Source organism: Otolemur garnettii, unplaced genomic scaffold (genome assembly GCF_000181295.1).
Source record: "Otolemur garnettii isolate 467f Iridium unplaced genomic scaffold, OtoGar3 scaffold00127, whole genome shotgun sequence".
NCBI lineage: Eukaryota > Metazoa > Chordata > Mammalia > Primates > Galagidae > Otolemur > Otolemur garnettii.
This window is the reverse complement of record NW_003852522.1, coordinates 1,465,358-1,487,637: the sequence shown is the minus strand read 5'-3', so window position 1 is coordinate 1,487,637 and position 22,280 is coordinate 1,465,358. Positions and strand designations below refer to the sequence as shown.

The 22,280-nt window shown below is 54.5% G+C and overlaps 1 protein-coding gene across 2 annotated transcripts in view; it reads left to right on the top strand.

Moving 5' to 3' along the window:
• The window catches only part of NFIX (nuclear factor I X), a 100,850-nt gene that overhangs the window by 73,210 nt on the left and 5,360 nt on the right, over positions 1-22,280 (top strand). For both annotated transcript variants that reach the window (XM_023518050.1, XM_023518051.1), the window contains exons 3-9: positions 3,231-3,293; positions 3,560-3,634; positions 4,027-4,147; positions 5,258-5,394; positions 8,421-8,543; positions 10,911-11,086; positions 19,223-19,314. In XM_023518050.1, the coding sequence (XP_023373818.1) occupies positions 3,231-3,293; positions 3,560-3,634; positions 4,027-4,147; positions 5,258-5,394; positions 8,421-8,543; positions 10,911-11,086; positions 19,223-19,294 (767 nt within the window). In that variant the 3' untranslated portion in view covers positions 19,295-19,314. The remainder of the gene's footprint in view (positions 1-3,230; positions 3,294-3,559; positions 3,635-4,026; positions 4,148-5,257; positions 5,395-8,420; positions 8,544-10,910; positions 11,087-19,222; positions 19,315-22,280) is intronic.

Below are 22,280 nucleotides of genomic sequence, written 5' to 3'. Positions count from 1 at the left end.
GTATTTGTTCAGCTGGTGGCTCTGATAAGCCTCATTCTGCCAGATAAAAGCTGGGCAGCCGTGAGGCGGGGCCTGGGGAGGGGTGTCATAAAGGGGCCTTCCTCCTCTCTGTCCCAAATCCCAAATCTCAAATCCCAGGGTTATCCCCTCCCCAGAGAGCTGAGACAAGGAAAGGAGTCAATATGCAGGGATGCTCCAGAACATGCCAGCTGGGGCACAGCTTCTAATGCCTGGGATGGTCCAGAGCAGGCCTAGACCTGGGGCTGGATATCTCCGTGCTCTTCCTGGGAGCCTGGCCCCATGTGGACCCAGTGGCCTGTCTGGTACCTGCAGCTGCTCGCTGAGTTCCTACTGGTCCCCTTCCAATGCCTGTCCAAGGTGCCCCTGAGCTAACAGGGTATCAGGGAACTTCCCCCATCACAGCCCTTAGCGTCCCCAGGTGCCTGCCACTCTCTTACTGAACTAGTTGAGGCCCTGGGTATGGAAATGGCCTGTAGGGGCTTCAGCCACCTTTGAGTAGAGCTGTGGTGTCCCCAGGCTCTGGTCTGGGCCTTCCCTGCCCCTTTCACTGTGCTGGCCTGGAGAAGCAGGGGGACCCTGCCCGAGCAGATGAGTGGGCCCTGGCCACAGCTGCCCCTGCCACAGGGCTGGCTCCTCTGTCTCTGAGCCTGGGTACAGATCTCCTGTGTTTCTGCCTTTTGTCCTAGAGCAGAGCTGAGCATGTCAGAGGCCGACGGCTGGGACCGCCAGCCGTAAGATGGCTGCCAAGGTCTAAAATGGCTGCCAGCAGCGCTCGGAGGCACGCGCCCCGGCCACAGGCCTCGCCCGCCCATCCTCGCTCTCACTTGCTCCTTTACAGGGAGCTAATAGTAATAACAGCAATAATGTTTTGGGGCCATGTCCTGGTTTAGAAGGATTTCCTGTCTGTCGCGCTCTCCTGGAGCCCCATTTGTCTCTGCCGCTGTCGCTGGCCCACCTCCATCTCTTTGTTGGGTTCCCTCTAGTCTTTCCCTGGGCTGGGTTGCGCATGCTCACCCACACGTGCATGCAGGCGGCTCCCCTTGGCCTTTCGCAGCAGGCCAGGTCCACTCCACGGGAGTGGACCTGAGGCCTTCTCCTTCTCCCTCAACCCAGGCCTAGAGGGCTGCATGGTCGCTGAGTTGGTCCAGTAGTGGGCGGGATCCATAGCAGAGACTGTGGGCAGTGATCTGTGCAGTGCACCCCTGGCTGGCTCTCACATGAGTCTAAGGCTGTGCTCTTTCCCCAGCTGCAAGTCAGAGCAGCCTCTGGGCCCAGGTTGTGGAGCCCTGGGGTAGGGACCCTGGCCTCTACCCCTGGCTGCTCTCCTTGGACTGGCCAGGCCAAAACCAGACCCAAGAAGCCAGGAATGGGCTGAGGTGAGAGAGTAACAGAAGGTGCACACTGTGTGGCTCACAGAGGCCACCCTCCTGGGGAACATGGGGGGAGATCCCCTGGGCTCCCGTCAGAACAGAGAGTGCCACAATCTCTCTTGTTAAGCACTACCAGGGTGAGTGGGAAGGGGAGGAATGGAAGGATGCACCCAAGCCAGAGGGGGGTGAGGTGAGGAGCTTCCTTAGCACTTTCTTTTTTTTCTTTCTTTTTTTTTTTAGAGACAGTCTCATTTTATCACCCTCAGTAGAGTGCCGTGGCGTCACAGTTCATAGCAACCTCCAATTCCTGGGAGGAATTGGGCTTAGGCGATTCTCTTGCCTCAGCCTCTGGAGTAGCTGGGACTACAGGCACCCACCACCAACGCTCAGCTATTTATTGTTGCAGTTTGTCTGGGGCGGGTTCAAACCCGCCACCCTCAGTATATGGGGTCAGCACCCTACCCACTGAGCCACAGATGCCACCTAGCACTTTCTAACCAACAAAACCCTTCTGTTTTCTTGACTGTTTCAAAAATTGAGCAAGGTAAAGGATAAGGGGCCTGAAACCATTGTCCTTGTCCACCTGTTGTTACATTGAGACAGACAGCCAGAAGCGTGGCCAGCTTCTTAACCCCAGACATGGCCTGGCCTTTACTCTGAGAATGTTGAGCAGGAGGGCACTTGGCACCTCTTTCTTCCCTTCTCAGTGGCCAAAGGGCCCCTCACCCCAACTCTTGGGCCATTGTCACCCTTTGGGAACTTCCTTACTATAGTGGGGGCTAGAGGATTGAATGTGGGGTGGTGGGTGAGACCCAGGAGATAGGGCCATTGCAGAGAGTTGGGCAAAGCCCTAGCCAATACCAAGGCACAGTTATCAGATGCCATCCCTATGTTGTCCCCCTGTGAGCAGCTGATTCTTCACCAAATGCCTGCCTTCCTCCTTTCCCCCAACCTGCCCTGGTCCCCCCTGCCCCCCGCCACTCTCTCCCCAGCTGTCATGCCCAGGCAAGCATTCTGGAGGTCCCTGTTGTGCCCCTGGCACACAAAGCTTTGAGGACCTGGAGGGCGGGGCTGGGGGGCTTTCCCAAGCTCATCGAAATATTCACACACACACTCACCCTGCCCCCAGCTCTCTCTGAGCTCCCACTGCACAATGGGCCCTTGTCTCAGGGCTCCCTCTGAGCAGCTGTGGCACTGGGGCATGAGACAGCCCAGACAGGCTGGCACAGAGCGGGCGACGGCGTCAGGGCAAACCTCCCCCCTCTGGGTTGCCAGGCACTGCCTGTGAGCATAAAGGTGAGGTGGGGGAGGCGCAGGCAGACAGGGTTAGCTTTAATTAACCAAGTGAGGGAAGGGATGCTTTTCTGTGAGCTGAGCCGGGTAGGGGCTGGGGGCCCTTGGGTTCATCCCAGCTGTGGAGAGAGGGTCCCTGGCTTCTCTCCTGGGCCCCTCTGTGCTCCTGACTCTTCGCCAGTGCTGTTCAGCTGAGGGTGACTTTTTCCTTCAGGGCACAGTGGGCAGCATCTGGGGATAGTTTGGGTTATCACACCTGGGGTGCTATTGTCATCTAGTGAGTGGAGGTCAGGGATGATGCCCAGACGACCTACAGTGTGCAGGACGGCCTTCCCAGGAAACAGTCCAGCCCAAATGTTAAGTGTTGAGGCAGAGAAACCCGCCTTGGGTCATGAGCTGGTTTTCCTTCCCCTTTCTGGTCTCTTCCAGCCCTTCTGGTTGGATGGTGGGGAGGGTCTTGCCCCTGCACAGGCCTGGAGGGCAGCTGCTTGGCTGGTGCTTACAGGGATCTTTGCTCCTGACCGTCTCCCTTTATGTCTCCTTCAGAATCCGGACAATCAGATAGTTCAAACCAGCAAGGAGATGCGGACATCAAACCACTGCCCAACGGTCAGTGCCCTGCTCACCCTTGCCCACCCCCATCCAGCCTGGCCATCTTTGCTTCTTCTCCTTCTCTCAGCTGTGTCTTGCATGAACTTAGGCAGTTAGGGGCTTGCCTGGAGTACAGACCCTCTTCTGTGTAGATGTGAGGGCCAGCCTGGAGCCCAAATTGGCATTTGGGAGGGAGGAAGTGAAAGACAGGAAGAGCTTTGGAAAGATAGGCAGGCAGCACCCTCTGGCCTTGCCTGCCCTCACCCTCCCTTTTTCCTCTTTAGGGCACTTAAGTTTCCAGGACTGTTTTGTGACTTCGGGGGTCTGGAATGTGACGGAGCTGGTGAGAGTATCACAAAGTAAGTGAATCCTTTCCATGTTGGGAATTGGGACCTCCTGGGGGCCCACTGATGATGGGGCCTGGGGACAGGTGGATGGGGGTAGACAGGGTTACCCAGGATATTTTCTACCCTATTGGCACCAGGCTGGGTGGAGCAGGGTCATCCAGAGAGTCCCATCTCTAATCTCCACTGCTTTGGAATAAACAAATTAATTCACAACCTAAGGCTCTTTCCAGTTGATCCCTAACCAAGAGGAGGTTCCCTTAGCAGCCCAGACGGCCCACTTGCTCCCATCTCATGAACCTCACAGTGAACTCATCCTGAGCTCTGCAGAGCCCCTCATGGCAGTGAACAGGCCCCATTGGGTTTACCTCATCTTCCAAACCTCATCACCTTCTTGTTCTTACCAGCTCCTGTTGCAACAGCATCAGGGCCCAACTTCTCGCTGGCAGACCTGGAGAGTCCCAGCTACTACAATATAAACCAGGTGACCCTGGGACGGCGGTCCATCACCTCCCCTCCTTCCACCAGGTAAGCCCAGCACCTCAGCTTTCCTGCCTCCCTCGCCTCCAAGTCATCCCCCCAGGTGGCTGCAGGCAGCTGTACAGCCCAGGCCTGGGTGCTTTAGAATGTCACCTCTCATTGAAGGCACTGGCCCAAAAGCAGCCTTGGCCCAGTGTGCTCAGTCATCTACTGAATTTCCTGCCTTATGCTGTCATATACCACTTTGCTTTAGGGACAAAAACCCACACAAGGCATGGCTCTGCCTGGAAGGCCTCTCTTTTGGGGAGGTGACACTTGGGCCCAGATACCCCAGCGGCTAGTACAGGTTTACCCTGGTAAAAAAGTAGCATCCATCCAAGTCAAGACTAGGGAGGCTGTTGGGACCACCCCAAAGATGTTTTTGGAGACCAGAAGAAGGCGTTTAGGCTTCATCCTTGGGCAGTGGGGACCGCTGAGGGGTTTCTATAGGGGACGCTGGGGACGTGTGTTCTAGAAAGCTCCCTCCAGCAGTAGTGCATGTGGACAGGACTGAGCTAGTTAGGAGGCCACTCTGACAGGCTGGAGTGGTGGTTAGCCTGTCTCATGGTGGTAGTGTGGAGAGGGAGAGAAGGAGTAGGAAGCTGCTTGGGAGGTGAAGATAGCTCTGGTCAGGCAAGTCTTGTGCAGGGTAAGGTTGATTCCCTTTTTACAACATGGATATTTGTGTTCATTGGGAACTTTTTGGCATTCATTTTGATGTTTAAAATTACTGCATTACAATGTGCTTTATATTGATGACTGAGTTTTATGGCACCCCCTGACATTCCCTGTGAGTACCTCACTCATCGCACTTGGCCCTGGGACTGATGGGAAATAGTGAGTGGGGCAGAGGAGGCAACTGAGGGTTTTGCCCACTTCTTTGACATGGCCACTGGGTGGACCCATCATCATAGCTCAGGAAGGGGCTCAAGAAGGAGGGGCAGGTTTGGAGCCGCCTCACTCCAGGGGCCTGGTGGCTGGCCCTGAGGGTGGGCATGTAGCAGGTGCCTGAAGTGCTGCTGTCACTGGTACTGCCCCTCACATGGAGGGCCATCAGTGATTTCCTGGAGTCTTGGCCCACCCCTGGTCCATCCATCTGACCTTTTCCTCCTTCCCCAGCACCACCAAGCGCCCCAAGTCCATCGATGACAGTGAGATGGAGAGCCCTGTTGATGACGTGTTCTATCCTGGGACAGGCCGTTCCCCGGCAGCTGGCAGCAGCCAGTCCAGTGGGTGGCCCAACGATGTGGATGCAGGTATGGGTGCAGTCATCCCTCCCCCAGAGCAGGGAAGCCTGGAGCCTTATTTCCTCCACTAAGTTTACATGAAGAGCTTTCCACTGGTTTCCCCCGTTGGGTGGCACAGCCCATCTGTCTTCTTGCCTCCCAATCTTCCAGGGGAAGGCGGAACAGGCTGAAGGTGGGGCAAGGAGGTGGGCTGTCCTGTGATAGTGGGCATGACAGTGGGAAACAGGGGACTGCCAAACCTCTGAGTCCCTGCAATAGAGGGCTGTGACCATCTTCTTGTGGCAATTTTCTGGAGAGGTTGCCCCACACTGTGGGCTTCATGGGCAATTTCTTAACCTGGGCACTAATGACATTTGGGGCTTTATCGTTGTCTATATTGGGGGCTGTCCTGTGCATTATAGGATGTTTAGCAACATCCCTGGCCTCTCGAAGCAAACCTCTCATCCCCAGTTTTGCTGACCAAAAATGTCTCCAGGCATTGCTGAATGTTCCCCTAGGGACAGGCTGAGAACAGCTAGTCCCAAGGACCCAGTTTTATAGAGAAGCTCAGAGTCTAGTGAAGAATGAGCAGAGTCATTTTCAGACTAGTCAGGGAAGCTAGCAAAGGGAAAAGAGCCTGCTGAAAGCCAGCTCGGTCCTTCCCAGTCTGCTCTGGGCACCTACTTCCTATTTAACTCACCCACCTTCACCTCTAGTCTTGGTGGATAGACCTGGAGATCCTAGGTGGGAGTGTGTGTGTGTGTGTGTGTGTGTGTGTCTGCCCATGCACATTTGAGGGAGGAGCCTGGCTGCAAGAGCTCCCTGCCTGAGCACACCAGTGGTGCAGTCTGCATGTGTCCTCACTGTGTGAGCATCTTGGGGCTGGAGTATAGACCCAAGCACGTGGGGTGTGTGCAGGGCACATCGGCTCTGGACAGACCTGGGGCTGAGGCTTCATTCTCTGACCTAGGAAGACAAGTGTCTGACCTGATGGTGCTTTGTTTAGTGCAGCGGTTCTCAACTTGTGGGTCGTGACCCCTTTGGAGGTTGAACGACCCTTTCATAGGGGTCACCTAAATACATCCTGCATATCAGATATTTATATTATGATTCATAACAGTAGAAAAATTACAGTTATGAAGGAGCAACGAAAATAATTTTGTGGTTGGGGGTTCCCAGAACATGAGGAACTGTATTAAAGGGTTGCGGCATTAGGAAGGTTGAGAACCACTGGTCTAGTGTTTGCCAAATGTGCCACTACTGGGAGGGCCAGGTGGGTAGATGGAGATCAGGGTGAAGTCTGAGAGATGTTACTGCTTTTCTGCTGTCCTATAATGAATGCAGGCTCCAGCTTCTTCGCTCTTAGTTCCTGGGAGGGGAGAAGGGCTCACCTGCAAGCCTTGGGATAAGGGAGTGCACTCAAGACCCTCTACGGTCAGCAGAAGCTAGTCTTTGCAGGATGGTACCCTGGCATGACTCCGGGACCCCTCCCAGGATTTCCTCATGGCAGGCGGTGTCCTGGGATAGCATGGCTCACAAACTTCCCTTGGGAAGTGAAGGGAAGAGGGGAGAAGGTCCGGGAGCCTCTCTGGCTGCATCTCTGGTTCCTCGTCCTCCATCAGGCCTCAATGAGATGACTCCTTCTGTAAGAACTGCCACTGGGGTATTTTGAGGAATGTGTCTGCTGCTGGCCTGGGCAAGGGGTCCTGGCCCCCTTTGCCCAGACCTAGTTCTGGAGGAGTCCTCCTCTTCCCAGCTCCTGCTCTCTTTCTCTGATGTCTGCTCTCACACCTACCATTTCTATATTTCTGCTCCTTCCAGCAGTCCTGCCATGCAGAGCACCCCCAACATCCTCCTGCAGCACCCACAACTCTTCTACCCCCCCCCCACCTGTGTGTTGTTTCCCTAGACTGCAACAAATTGCCAATTAAGCAGCCCAGCTGCAGGACAGGGAACAGCTGGGGAGGCACTGTGTGGCTGTGGGGAAGGCTGTGCACAGCTGGTGGGATGCTCCCCCACCCCCCACCGTGCCAGCTATCAGGTGGCACACAGCTGCCGCCAGATAACACCTCTGCTGGCAGCTGGGAGTTTGCCCTTCCCCCTCTTCTTCCCTCTGTAGTTAAGAAGGCTCTTATTTCTCTGTTCTGCAGCCCCCAGGCCCGCACCCAAACTGACTCTAATTGTCTGTCAAAGATAGCCACTCTAGAGATCTGTCCCAGCTCCACCTTATCCCTGTCAGCCTGGGCACAGCCTTGAAGCTCAGCCCAGGACAGGAGGCAAGCTCCCAAGGAGAATCTGGCCCACCAGGGGCCTTGCATTTTGTCCTGTTATTTGGACACCTTGCCCACTGGGCAGAGATGATCTTAGTTGGCAATATGAGACTCTTAAAGGCATAGCTCAGATAGGCTGCTCTCTAAGCCCATTTTCTGCTGAATGTCACTCTTACCTCAGTGTGGCTTCTGGGTCCCCTGGCTAGGAGTGGCTTCTCCCTTCTGGCTCTCCTCCAGGGCCCACCTAGGCTTGAGCAGCTGGAGGACTCTCTAGGTTCTCTAGCCCTGTCCCTGCTCTCTTGGGGACTACATTCCTCCTGAGGTCCTCTGGCTTTGCTTTCCCTTCCCCAAAGGGAGCCCTGAGCTTCTTCCCACCAGAACATCTCATGGCCCAGGGCACTATAGCACAAACCCCAGCCTGTCCCTCCCTGGCTATCACACTGGCACCTGGGTTCCTCCTGCACCCTTTCCTTGATGCTGGCCTGCATTCCACCCTTTCATTCTGTTACCTGCTTGTCAGGGATAGGCTGGGCCCCTCATCTCTGTCCTGTGCACATAGTCGCGCATTCCCAGGGCCTCATTTTCCTCTCTAGTCAGATGCACCCACTAATTGGCTCAGATTGAGACCCAGAACTGGGCAAAGGAGGTAGAAGGGAGCCTGGCCCCAGGAAGGGAAGGCCTGGAGGGGCCCAAGGAGAGAAGGAGCCGAGCTGCTGGCTTCCCGCTTTCCCTGCTCCTGTCTTAGCCCAGCTAAACCTGCTCTGTGTTGCTGCTTCCTCCCCCCAGGCCCGGCTTCTCTAAAGAAGTCAGGAAAGCTGGACTTCTGCAGTGCCCTCTCCTCTCAGGGCAGCTCCCCACGCATGGCTTTCACCCATCACCCGCTGCCTGTGCTTGCTGGAGTCAGACCAGGTGAGAAATGGAGGGCCCAGTGGGGGGCAGTTGGGGAGGTGACTGAACACTGAGGGGCAGGTGGCCAGGTGAAGTGGCCAGAGCTGACCTCAAGTGACAACCCCAAGCAAAGTATGGGGCGATAGCAGGTGGGCGTGGGCATGGGCCCTACTCCATGGCAGCCCCTCCTGGAGGACTGGGCCCAGCTTGGGGCTGCTCACTTGATTCCCGAGTACCCTCCCACTTGCTCCTCACTCCACATGTGCCTGTGTGTGGCACAGGCCTGTTTTGAGACTTCCTCCAGGCCAGCCAGGCTCTCCTTTCGTCCTTCCAGCTCCATAGGACAGCCTTCTCTCTGGGCCTCCTCTCCCTGAGCCCAGGGTCTGTCTTCCCAGCATAACCCAGGTTGGGGGGATTGAGTAGCTCTCTCTAAGGAGCCTAGTGCCTAGTGTACTGGGGCCAGAGGCTCCCTTCTCTGGACCTTCTGCCCTTGTCTAGAAATGAAAGATTGGGTTTAGGGGACAGGTAGTGCCTGGGCTGCTCTGCACTGAAAGGAGCCACCCTTTTCCTCCGGGGCTGCTCTCTGGCTTTATTGTTTCTAGACTAAAAGGTGGCTGGGTTGAGAAAACCTAGGTCTCCTTGAGGGGATAGAGTCAGGCAGGAAGTTGTTGGAGCTAGTCCTTAGCCCTGCCACTGCCTCACTGGGCACCCATCTGGCAGCAAGAGGCCTGGACATTTTCTGGACATAGCCCTGTGTCTACCCATGGTCTCTGGGCTCTTCTGTTGGAGAACAGGGAGTTTTACCTCCCAGCTTCCTCCTTGGGGCCTCCTGGCTGGGAGCCCAGAGGCAGCCAGAACTGGGGTAAGGCGTGGTGGCCGCAAGGTGGGGGCGGGGAGCCTGGGCCCTCTGCGCAAGCAGCAGGAGGGCGGAGGGCGGCAGGCCAGGCTCCTCTGGCTCCAGCTCAGCATATATGAACTCCAGAAAGAAGCCAAGTTTCCTCAGCCTCCTAATGAAACTGAGAGCAAGAGTGAGCTGATTGGAAACAGACGGGAGGGGGAAGAGCCCGGGCCTGCGCTGGGGTGGGAATTGCATGTATGAGGATGCGTGGTGTGCAAGAGTAATGGGACTGAGCACATGAGAAGGCAGCCTGGGTGACAGTGACTGGGTGCACACCAGCTCATGCTCAGGAGATGTGTCAGATATTTGTGTCTTCATCCAGAGCCCCATGGAGCCATCTGCCTCCTCCAATCCCTCACCCAGTCTCTCAGGAGGGCCTAGGCCAGGTTAGGGTGAGGGAGGCACTCACTATAGGTGCAGAATGACAAGAGGGGCCTAAAACTCAGTCATTGAGATAAATGATTTTCTTTTTTCTGTGACATAGTCTCACTCTGTCCCCCAGGCTGGAGTACAGCGGTGTCATGATAGCTCATTGCAGTCTCTAACTCCTAGACTTAAGGGATCTTGGGACTGCAGGCACATGCCACCAGACCCAGCTAATTTATTTTTATTTTTATTTTTCATACAGACGGGGTCTCATTATTGCTTAGGCTGGTCTTGAATTCTTGGGCTCAAGTCATCCTTTTGCCTTGACCTCCCAAAGTGCTGGGATTACAGGTGTGAGCCACCAGGCCCAGCCTAAATAAAAATTTAACACAATTATTTATTTATTTATTTTATTTATTTTTTGTTTTATTTATTTATTTTGAGACAGAGTCTCATTATGTTGCCCTTGGTTGAGTGCCATGGTGTCACAGCTCACAGCAACCTCAAAAACTTGGGCTGAAGCGATTCTCTTGCCTCAGCCTCCCAAGTAGCTGGGACTACAGGTGCCCACCCCAACGCTGGCTTTTTGTTGTTTGTTGTTGTCATTGTTGTTTAGCTGGCCCAGGCTGTGTGTTTGAACCCACCAGCCCCAGTGTATATGGCCAGTGCCCTAACCACTTAGCTATGGGAGCTGAGCCATGAACACCATTTTTTAAAAAGTCAGTATCGCAAAAAGGATAAGGATATGTTAAGCAAACATTAACTTGAAACAAAGACAGGGTCTGACCTTACCTTATCTATCTCATCCTGGTTTTGATTAAACTTTACTTACAAAAACAAGTAGCTAGCCTGTAGACCTTAGTTTACCTATTTGATTGTAGTATTTTTTCACGTTGCATGAAAACATTATTGATCTTGATGACTGCCTTTTTTTGTGCTGCCTTAACTTTTGCACCTGTGACAAGTGCCTCACTTGCCTCACTCAGCTCCTGCACTGTCCTCCCTCTTCCTTGGGACACTCAGCCCTGTGACCAGCAGCCTCCCTCTTTTTGCATCTCCACCCCCACTCTGCTAGCTGCCTTCTTGACCCTGACACCCTTTTCTCCCTGCCCACGTGCATGCAGGGAGCCCCCGGGCCACAGCGTCAGCCCTGCACTTCCCCTCCACGTCTATCATCCAACAGTCGAGCCCGTACTTCACGCACCCGACCATCCGCTACCACCACCACCACGGGCAGGACTCGCTGAAGGAGTTTGTGCAGTTTGTGTGCTCGGATGGTTCAGGCCAGGCCACAGGACAGGTGAGTCCAGAGGGCCCCAGGAGCCCCATTGCCTCATCTTTGTGTCTGTCTGTCTGTCTCAGAGGGTCTGAAAAACAGGAGCCTGCCTGGTGTTGGAGCAGCAGGGAGATGGTAGTACCGAACGAAAGAACAAACGCCTGGATTTTCTGGATCTGGGGGAGGGCTAGGGGTTGGGCACTCTGTTAGGGCCTGAATGCTGTGGTCCAGAGTGAGGGCAGTGACTGGACCATGTTGCTCAGGCTCCTGCCTTTTCCATAGTCCTTGTTCCCCAGCAGGAATAAACCTGTGACCTGTCCAGCCCAGGCCTGGGCCTCTGCTTCCTAGCACCCCTCTCAAACCTCAGAGCTACAAAGATTTGGTAGATTCTAGACCACAGTTGCCCAATCTCAACACTCTTGACACTTAGGTCCATTTGTTGACTATTGTTTGAGACTATCCTGGGTCCTGTAGGGTGTTGAGCAGCATCCCTGGCCTCTGCCTGCTAGGCACCAGGGGCCTATTCCTCAGGTCTGATAATCAAAATGTCTCCAGATTTCATTATGCACAGGAGGGCAAGATCATCCCCCGTGAGACACACTGTGGAGAGGGAAGGCCCTGGCCCACAGAGCTGCCGTGGAGACTCCTGTTGGCAGGAATCTTAAAGAAGAGTTCCCAGGACAGTTCCATTTCTAGAGCAAAGCCTTATGCTCCTCAGCCCAGGGAGACAAACTAGCTTCCCATGGAGCCCTTCTTCATCAGCAGCAAGCAGAAACTCAGGGCTACTCAGCAAAGGAATTATATCCCAAGAAGTGCTGGGCCAGAGATGACCCATCAATGGGGCAGTGGTTCTTGCTTCGTCCCTAGGGCACCACTTCAGGCTGGGACGTGGTGATCTCTAGAGGCTCTGGAGCCTCAGCAGCTTGCTGCTCTATGAGAAGAAGCCTTAGCTCCTTTCCAGCCAGCTCTGCCAGCCTGGAAGCCCAATGTGAGCGGCCAAGTGGGAAGTATGCTCAAAAGGCTGTGGCTGGGAAAGGCGTTCCAGAAGCCTACACCAGAGGCTGCCCTCTACTAGCCGGCCCAGTGCTGCCTTGGCATTTACTAAGTGCTGGTGTATTGATTTGGGGTGGAGCTGTGGCTCACTCTTCTCAATCTGTTGGGAGCCAGTCCTCTTCCCTCCCTCCTGCTTGCCTTCCTTCTACTCTTCTCCGTGTCTCCTTTCCCTCTTTGCCTTGCGAGGGTTTCTCTTGCTGACTCTATAGCTCCTTAGTATACTTACAGCTTCACCCACCTCTGGACAGGCTCTATTCACTTTTAAGTTCATGGAAGGCAGAGCAGACCTGATGCTTGACAACCACTGTGTTTCCTTCAGAGAGATACTGGCAGAGTCCACAGGGAGTTGCCAGCCCTTGCCCCAGCCCTCATAGGAAGTAGGGATCTAGAATATGGGTGAGAAAGGCTGGGAACACTGCCTTGCCTTCTTTGTCACCTATAGAAGTAGAAGGGGTTTGGAGTCAAAATCAGGTTGGCCTAGGGACCAGTTTGGCTCAAGGAGTCACATCTAATCACAGACCTCTTGAGTTCCCTAGCTGTCTGGAGAGCGGGGTCCTGATCCTCCCCCTTGACTTGACTGTTCAAGATTGAGGACTCACTTTGCCTAGAAAGTTCCTTTCTTGAGGCAGCTGTTGCTGCCAGTAAACCATGGATAGAACACTGTGGACAGGAATACAAACAGACAGGGGGTACAGTGGCCCAGCCTGTAGTCACAGCTGCTTGGAAGGCTGAGGTATATGGATCTCTTGAGCCCCGAAGTGTGAGGCTACAGTGAGGTATGATCACGCCTCTGCACTCCAGCCCAGGCAACACAGAGAACCCCTATCTCTAAAAAATTAAATTAGGAAAAAAAAAAAAAAAAAAAAAAAGAACATAGACAGGCACCTGATTAAGCAGGGAGTGTGCCCCAACCAGGAGCAGCATCTCTGGGTTTCCTCTTGTGGTCTATCATGCTAAAGAGAGGAGGAGGAAGCTCCCCCCTAGCTCTGAGAGGAGGCTGGAGACAGCACCATGCTGTGGAAGAGGCCAGTGGTAGCTGCACAGAGAGCCAGAGGCCCCGGGCTCTGCGGCTGACCCAGCAATAGGGAGTGGTAATGCCAGCCTGTGCTTGCACTGTAGCCTCTGTGACAGCAGTGCTTGTTAGAATGAATGAGAGTCACCTGGAGGCCTCACTGACACACAGATGGCTGGGCCTCACCCCAGAGCTTCTGATTCTGCAGGTCCGGGGTGGGTCCTGAGAATCTGCATGTCTTCCACAATCCTAGGTGATGCTGATGCTATTGGTCAAGGCACCCACTTTGAGAACCACTGATCCAGAGCCTACAGGATTAAATATCTAACCTTCTTGAACCCGAAGTCACAGATCAGCTTGGCAGAAAAAATATCTGCATAGAAGAATTTTACAGATGTTTGCAGAAGGGCTCCTAGGCAGCCCTATAGCCAATCCTTGAACTCTAGGGTGGGGTAATACCAAGGCTGAGTGGAGATACCACTCAGAGGAGATGCAAAGGGCAGAAAGAGGATGCCTGGTTAGCTGTGTTTCAGGGCAAATGAAGAGACAGCCAAGCAAAGGCAATGGAGCAGCCACAGGGCCCGATGGGAGGGTGTGACTGGGGCTCAGCCTAGACCACCAATGCTGAATGGCCAGGCTCACGTCTTCATTTGTAAGATTAAAGTGAGGGTCTATACCAGCCTCTAAGTTCCTTCTAGCTCCTACTCACAAGGTTTTAAAGCAGTATGATGCCACAGGACTTTGAGATTTTTATACCCTTAACTTGTACACCAATTAGAGCTAAGACTTCCCAGTCTGAGCTCAGTACCTGGCTCAAGTGGCTAAAGTGCCAGCCATGTACACCTAAGGTGGCAGGTTCGAATCCAGCCCGGCCTGCCAAACAACAATGATGGCTGCAACCCAAAAATAGCCTGGCGCTGTGGCGGGTACCTGTGGTCCCAGCTACTTGGGAGGCGGAGGCAGGAGACTCTCTTGAGCCCAGGAGTTGAGGTTGCTGTGAGCTGTGATGCCATGGCACTCTACCCATAGGGACAGCTTGAGGCTCTGTCTCAAAAAAAAAAAAAAGACTTCCCAGTCTGGTTGGAAGTTACTTTCTAAAAACTGAATGTTGTAAATCAGCAAGTTTCAATGTCCAGCTATATTGGGCTGGGATTAATCTTACTGGTTGGGAGTAGCAATTTAGATACTCCTGTGGAAAAGAGACTCTGAAGACCTGAGGGAGGCAGAGGCTGCTCTGTGGTAGCAAGGGCTGCCTTGAAGACCTCTGTGTCCAGCTCACCAGGAGACTGAGCTCAGGATGCCCCCCAGAGAATAAGTGAAGCTGTGACCTGTCTGGATGGGACCATTCCATTTCCTGCTCTGATGTAAGAGTAAGATAGGAACCAGACAGGCTGTGGAAATGAGGGAGAGTGTTGCTACTTAGATCTCCATGTCACCCCTGCACAGCTGGAAACTTCTGCACTCTGCCTGTGCTGTTGTCCAAGACTGAAGAGTCCCCTTCCAAAATGATACCAAGCATAGAAAGTCTCCAGCCCAAGAAACAGATGAGGACCAGCACAGCCACTGCTGGTCTTTGTCAGGGGCTCCTGAGAGTTACTCAGAGTAGACAGGAATACTTGAGTGAAGGAACCATCTAGAGGGCCAGTGTGTCAGACCTGGGTGCTGGTCATTAGAGGTAAAGGACAGTGGGAGGACAAGCTAGAGTATGGAAGGGTGCGGCCAGCACACACAGGTCAGCCAGGGCTTTCGTGATGCTAAAGCAAAGCAGGGGAGCCGAGCAACTCCTATGTGGCCAGTGGTACTTGAGTGCTCCATGCTTCTGCCAGCAGGGAGAAGCAGGGAGGCAGCCTGCTGCAGGTTGTAGTGGCAGTCAAGAGTGTCCTGGAAGAACAGGGCAGAGAGATGGATGTGATTCAGGGCATCTGGCTGGTCCCCACAGAGGGGATGGTATTTTCTGGGCAGGGCTTGAAGGCTTTGGGAAATGGTCTTCTAGACACAGGGCTCTGTAGTGAACAGGTGAGCCAGGACTAGCAGCTCAGCCTGTGTTCCTGAAACCTTGTTTGGTTTGGAATGGGACGTGCCTAGGGAATGAGGGATAGAGGGATGGGTGGTGGGAGAACCCCTAGGCTCCCTGGTGGAGCCCTTGAGTGCCCAGTTGGGGAGATTCTACCCTGTAGTTGGAGCTGTGCAAGCTTTTGGAGAATGAGAGAAGCCTGAGCTGATTTAGATTTGGGGAAGGTTGATGAGCCTGCTGGAAAGGATCCTGGATTCAAATAGACATGGCTGTAAAGTCCAGGCCTGGCCATTTGTCACTGGGCAATTTGGACAAACCACTTAATTGTGGACAGCCTTAGTTTCCTCAGTTGTGAAATGAGTAGACTAGAGTTCCCTTCACAGCAGGGTCTCCCGGCCATGGCAGCATTCATGTTTGGACTGAGATCCTTCGTCCTGAGGACCCATTCTGTGAGCTATAGAGTGCTGAGCAGTATCCCTGGCTTCCACGTACTCCATGCCAGGGAACCCCAGCCCCTTAGTTGTAACAACCCCAAATGTTTCCAGACATTGCTGGTTTCTTGTGGGGGGGCAGTATCACCCCTGGGTAAGAGGTGAGAACTGTTGTCCTATGGAGGGTTAGACACAACGTAATAAAGTGCCTGGTCTGGCGCTGGACACTGAGAGTCCTGAGTTGATGGGCACACTGTCAGCACATGGCAACCCCCTGCAGTCTCTTTGTCATATTTCAGATGAAATTTGAGGACAAAATGAGGGGCTGACTGCAGACATCAAGGGGTTGGGCACTGTGTAGTTTGCCTGATGGTTAAGAGGAGCAGCATGTAGGAATCTCCCTAGGTCTCACACCTGGGGGACTGGAACTGGGAGAGCAGAGCTTTGCCCCCCAGGAGAGGAGCCAGTTTAGGATGCAGGGCTCAGGCCAGGCCTCTCCGAGCCTGGGTTGCTTGTGGGTGGTCATTCAGGACACCATCCAGAACAGCAGGAGGGACGTGTCTAGACCTCCAGGGAGCTCTCTCCAGGGAAACTGTGCTTGCAGAGGCAGGGGAACCTGTGCCTCTTCCTTTGGTGCTTTCATTCCCTGAAGCCAGAAGGCTGAGACATGCAAGGCTACACATGAGCCCTGGAGGAGGAAACTTAAGTTTGAAGCAAATAAGGGCATAAAGGACAAGGACTGGATCCCGTGGCCAAGCATCCCTGAGTTCTGAGGGCATCTACAGGGAAGAACCTCCCAGGAACTGGAGCTGGCAGCGATGGATTTCCCTCCTTGGCTGCTCTTCAGAGAACAGGCCAGCATCCCGCTCCTCATAGGCAGTGAGGACTGAGGCTACTGGAGCTCAGGGCAAGCTCCCCAACTTCTGGTGGCCTCCTGAGACCGTGCCATGGGGTGATGCTGGCCAGTCTGCATTCCTTGGTTGGGTCAACCAGTTCCAACCCAGGGGCCCTGAAAAAGAGGCCCACATGTACTTGTGGGGGATGGTGGGGTGGGGGATAGGCTGGCTCATCTTTCCTGCTGTAGGTCTTCAGGAACGTGAGAGTCCTAGGTGCAGTCGCATGTATTTGCTAGGTGGCACATTTTTCTACTTAAAACATTTTCCCTAAAAAAGAACAAACCTTCGGACACCCCCTCTTCCTCCCTCCCACAACTTCAAAAGAGAACTGGAAAAAAAAAAAAAGAGAAACACCTGAGAGACCAAATAGAGGCCTCACACCCTCACCCATCCTGTGCCTGGATGAGAACCCAATCCTGCATCTTCCACCGGGAGCGCCCGCTCTCAGGAGCGAGCTGGCGCGGCTGCGCAGGGGAGCGTGTGTCTGTGTGTGATGTACCTTCATGCGTCACTCTATTTATGTTGTTCGCAGCCCAACGGTAGCGGCCAGGGCAAAGTCCCGGGGTCATTTTTGCTACCGCCGCCGCCTCCAGTGGCCAGACCTGTGCCCCTTCCTATGCCTGATTCCAAATCCACCAGCACTGCCCCAGACGGCGCCGCCTTGACTCCTCCATCACCTTGTAAGTGGACGATGAAACCGAAACCACAACGCCCAGCATCCCCGGCCCATCCAAACAGTCTCCACTGCAAAAAGAAAAGCCTCCCCCTTCCCCATTGCCAAAGCCCCCCCAAGCCACGGAACCTCCTATCTGGACAAGATCAGAGCTGAGCCCCCCAACCACAGCCTCCCTCCCAGGCCTCAGTTGCACCAGCCAGCACCCCACGAGCCCCTTGCCTGCTGCTCCCAGCCTGGGCTCCTGGCCCAGGCCCCTCTGGGGGGCGGGAGGGACAGCACTGTGGGCCTGGCCGGGGTGCTGGCGGGGGTGGGAGGGGCGGGGAGGCGCAGCCATGCCATCTTCATGCCTGATTGCTGTTTTTTTGTTTTTTGTTTTTGTTTTTAATTTTTTTGTTGTTTCGTTGTCCCACACACACACCAAGAAAATCAAATGTAACCACAAGGCGACGCCACCACCATCCCTTTTTTGCCTTGCCCCTCTCACCTCCATCCTGGGCCCTCGGGCCTCAGAAGATGCAGCAGGCCAGCCCTTGACCCTTTTCCCTTAGTCTCACATTTGGTTTCTCGTTGTTCCTCTTTTTTTTTCCCCCTCCCATCCTGCTCCCCTTCCTCTCTTCAATTCCTTTCCCAGGTTGGATGCTTCAAGAATGAGGGAGGGCTCTGGGCTTTGGCTTACTTCATCTCTCTCTGTCTTTCTTTTCTCTTTTTTTTCTTTTAAACCAATGAAAAATTTTATCAAAGGGAGGAGAAGAAAAATCTGAGTCGAGAGGCCCCAGGTAGACCCGACGCTAAGGACAGGAGACTGGGTGGGGTGCTGTCTGTGGGGCCAGGGTGGGGGTGGGCAGCACTCTGGGGGCTGGCAAGCCACAGGCCAGGGTGGTGCTGTGGTGGGAGGGTTGGCCCATCTCACACTATTCTCCGTCCGCACTGTCTCTCCTCCTTTCTGTGGTTTGAGTTCTTTTCCCCTCTCCATCCTCTTCATGCCATCTTCCCATCTACATCTGCCATAGGACACGTGGTCATGGTCATTGGAGGTGGGCAGGGTCGGGGAGGAGAGCCAGGCTGCAGAATGGGGGGGACTTCTGGAGAGAGGTGGACAGAGTCTTGTGAACACAGGGTCCCTGAGTGTGTCTGGTGCAGAGAAGGGGGGTGGGCCTCCCAGGCAACTTGTGATACTCCTTGTCCCTTTTGTGGATATCTTCCCTCCTGGGGATATAAGGCCTGTGCCCTCCTGTAGAGTTCCAGGGGACAGCCTAACAAAAGCTCAGGGGTATATGGTTCCTTTGCCTCCTTGGGCCCCAGGACAGCTGCCTCTAGGTGTCCAAATCCTTGGGCTCTGCCAGCCTTCCAGCCTCTTCTTCCTCTGTTGCCTTGGTCCTCTATTGCCTAGGACCATAGGCTACTGGACCTAATGCATCAGTCAGAGAAGGAGGATGCCATGGGCCTGAGGCTTGCCACCCCTGGGCCCTTCTCTGACCCTATCCTACATGCCTCAGTCCTCTGTTGGGTCCCCTTTGAGCTTCCCAATCTATTGCCCAGTCCTTGGGCCTGCCTGCTAAGTGGTATAGCATCCAGCTGGGCCCCCAGTAGGAGAGGTGGCCTGGCTGAGAATCCCTTCCTCAACAGGGAGGCATGGGGTAGCCAAAGGTCTTACCCTCTCTCAGCCCCTTCTTAATGCCTGAGAGGGGCCCGGGAAAAGCAAGGGTACCCAATGAGGGTGTTTGGGGACCAGGGCTAACAATCCCAGCCCTGCCCAGCACCTCACTAGGGGACAGAATCTCAGCCTCCAGGGCTCCTCCCTCACCTAGGCAATGAAAGAGGATACCTAGCTGAGGCTGTGGCTGCCAGGGGGTGCAGTGTGTACTGGTCAGTGAGAGGATGGTGGGGGGGGGTCCCCATATAAGGGAGGCAGGCCTCCAGCACAGCTATCCCTTGGGCCTGTCCTTCCCACTGCCAGCCTAATCCCTGGTAGCATGGTCTAACCTAGTCTCTCCCTCTCTCAGCAGCCCAGAGGGGCAGTGCCCAGGCAGGCCCTAAGGCCTGACAGGGTCTTTTCCTCTCTTCCCTGCTCCCCACAGCATTCGCAACGACAGGCACCGCCTCTGCCAACCGGTTTGTCAGCATCGGACCCCGGGACGGCAACTTTCTGAACATCCCACAGCAGTCTCAGGTAGGAGATCTTGGCCATGTCTGGATGTAGGGACAGGGAGAGCAGGCAGGGTTGGGAAATCTTGATATCAGAGAAGAGTCTGGGGTCCTCAGGGCTAATCTGGGAGAGAGATCTGGGGTGGAGCTGGAGGGCCCAGGCTTCTGTGCCCCGCTGAGCCTTCCTCCCCAGGCAGCCCCCAGGCTCCCTGGCTAATCAGCTAATTGGTTAATTAGCTCTGACAGCCTGGGCCCTAGGGAAGGCAGCCAAGGACCCAAGGCTAGAGGCACTGAGGGCTAGGCCTAGTAAAGGCAAAGATGGAAGCCTGAGGCCTGTCAGGAAGAGGACAGCGCCTCCCTCATTGCCCTGGTCCCTACCCCTCCCCTCTTCTTTGGCTTTGGGTGGGCTGAGCAGGGAGTAGAAGAGGGACTGAGCAGGCCTGGTGGGCTGTGTGCCCAGTGGCTCTGGCAGGGCAGGACTGGCCACTGCCTGGGAGGCCCCTCCCCCAAGTCCCAATGTGTTAGGGGGAAGGCCAACAGGCCAGAGCCCTCTGTCCCTGTTCCCATCCCCTGCTGACACCACTCCCAGTTTTCAAAAGGAGACAGGTCCTGTCACAAGTAGAAAATAAGCCACTTGCTCAGTCCTCCAGCTGGAGGCCACTGAGCTTGACCTTGAATGTATATATAGGTGTACACATGGGTAGGAGTCCCATGCATGCTTGTCCCCACAAAGCTGGGAAGAGCCCATACAACCCAGTGCCCACTTAGACCCAGTGAGGAGGACCAAGGTGAGGAGCAGGGAAGAGGCAGCTTTGGAGGACCTCCAGCTTGCGCATTTTACAAAAACACCTCCTTGGTAGCTTCCTCAGCCCAGGGAAATCTACCTCTGTCCAGAGCCCCCAGGGCTACCTCTCTCATCTCCTGCTCTGCCTCTGCTCTGAGGTCTGAGTCCAGAGAAAGTTGGTGGATGGAAGTTTTGTGTGTGGTTTGAGATTTTTCTTTCCTCTCTTAAAAAAAAAAACTTTGTCAAAACTACAAACTTCAGAGCTCCCTAGTGGCAAGGAGGGGAGGGGAAAAGAACTTCAGCTCCCTCCAGCTTCCCACCCCCTTTCCCCAGAGTCACGTCTGACCCGTCTGGTTTCCAGGAGCAACCAGACATGATGTAACACCCAGATGAACTTGAACTTGGGGGTGTTGAGAAGAAAAACAATGGCTCTGAGCAGGGGCTGGAGCCAGCCCCCTCCGCTCTGTGCCAGGAAGGCCGAGAGAGCCCTGCTGGCAGAGGGCGGGAGGGGGTGCCAGAGGAAGGGATAGCAGGCGGGCCTCCCCTCCCAGCTCTGGGCAGGCACCAGGCGGCAGCGCTCGATTGCTCCCTCCCTCCAGCCGCCTGCCTGGCCGCCTGCTGCTTTGGTGTGCTGCTCCGGGAACCACTGCTATGAGCCCTCCCCACTCACCCCATTTCCGCCGCCTCCTTTACTTTCTCTGCTCACTTTGCTTAGATGTTTTGAGGCCAAGTCAGAGTTTGAGGCAAGTTTGGGAAAGTTTGGCTCCCTCCTGTGCCTGTTCTCCCTCTTGGGCCCCTGGGCAGGCAGTGTGGAAAGGGGTCCAGGGCCCCTGAAGGCAGATGTGTCTGGAATCCGGGGTAGCAGTAGCGGAAGCTGGACAGCAGGGCTGGAGCCCTAAAGCCTGGGGGTAGGCAGGCCCGCAATGCGGGAGCAGGGGGTATAGTCAGGGGTGGTTTCCACAGTAACCAGTGACTTTAGTTGATCTCTGGAGCACCAGATGGAGAGAGAACAATAGAATGAGGGAAGAAAAGAGAATTTTAGCAATTTTGTCATTCCCTGGGCAGCGCTTTTTACTTAGTTTTAATCAATTTTGGACCTGGCTCAAGAAGCAGGGAGGAATGAGCAGAAAAAACTGCTCTGGGCTTGGCAGTAGGTCCTCCATTCCTGGGACCTGTGGGGAGGTGGTAGGGAGCCCCCTTGGAGCTGCCTTTATCCCAAACTCTAGGCCTGGAACTGGAGTCTTCCTTCTCTGAAGAGGGCCCCACAGTCTGAGCACTAGTGGTTGTCTCCTCTGTCCCTCTGCTGCTCACCCTGGCTATGCAGCTCAAGAGACCCCAAAGGGGCCAGTGTGGGGCCTTGGCATAATCTGCCAAGGGCAGATAGGACATGTGGGACTCTCACTGTCCTGATGGTTCATAGACTCCTCCCCTAGCAGGGAGGAGAGGTGAGCTCACAGCCAGCACCACCACCCCTCCAGCCTCAGAGAGTGTTGTAAGGATTCCCATTAGTCTCCCTTTGGGAAAAGGATCCCAGAAAGCACTGTGGGCTAAACCTCCAAGAAGAGGGTGTCTTGCCCAGGCAGTTCCTTGTCTCTGGGCCTGAGCTGGAAGCCCAGAAGCTAGATGCTGACCTGACTCTCCACCATCCTCTCTGAGGTGGCCACAGGTCTGGGTTTCTACCTCAGCCTCCCTAGTCTCTAGTGAGCCTCTGTTTGGCCTTTAGTCAATTGACAGGTTGAACTTTGAGCAGGTGCTTACTGGAGGATCCCTGCTGAGGGAGGGCAGGTTGCTTTTGAGTGTGATGTCCAGCACATGGCAGGATTTAGCATCTCTGCCCTCTGGAGTGCCTGGTCATAGTGGTAACCCCAAACCCCCACCTTACCAGATGTGCTCCATCTATATCAGCCAGTGTGGTATCCACTGGCCAAGTGTGGCTGTTTACATTTAAATTAACTAACTAAAGAAAAAATTATTTTCTCAGTCATAGTAGCCATATTTCAAGGGCTCAGAAACCACTTGTGGCTAGTGACTACTATGTTAGACTGCACAGAGAACATTCTCATTGTTACAGAAGGTTCTAGATGATCTCTAAGGCTCTTTATAATTCTTAAACTCAGCATCCCTATCTCACAGTGGATGACAATGTACAGTAGTGTTTTTCAACCTTTTTTTATCTCATGGCACACTTCAACCTATAGTTAAATTTC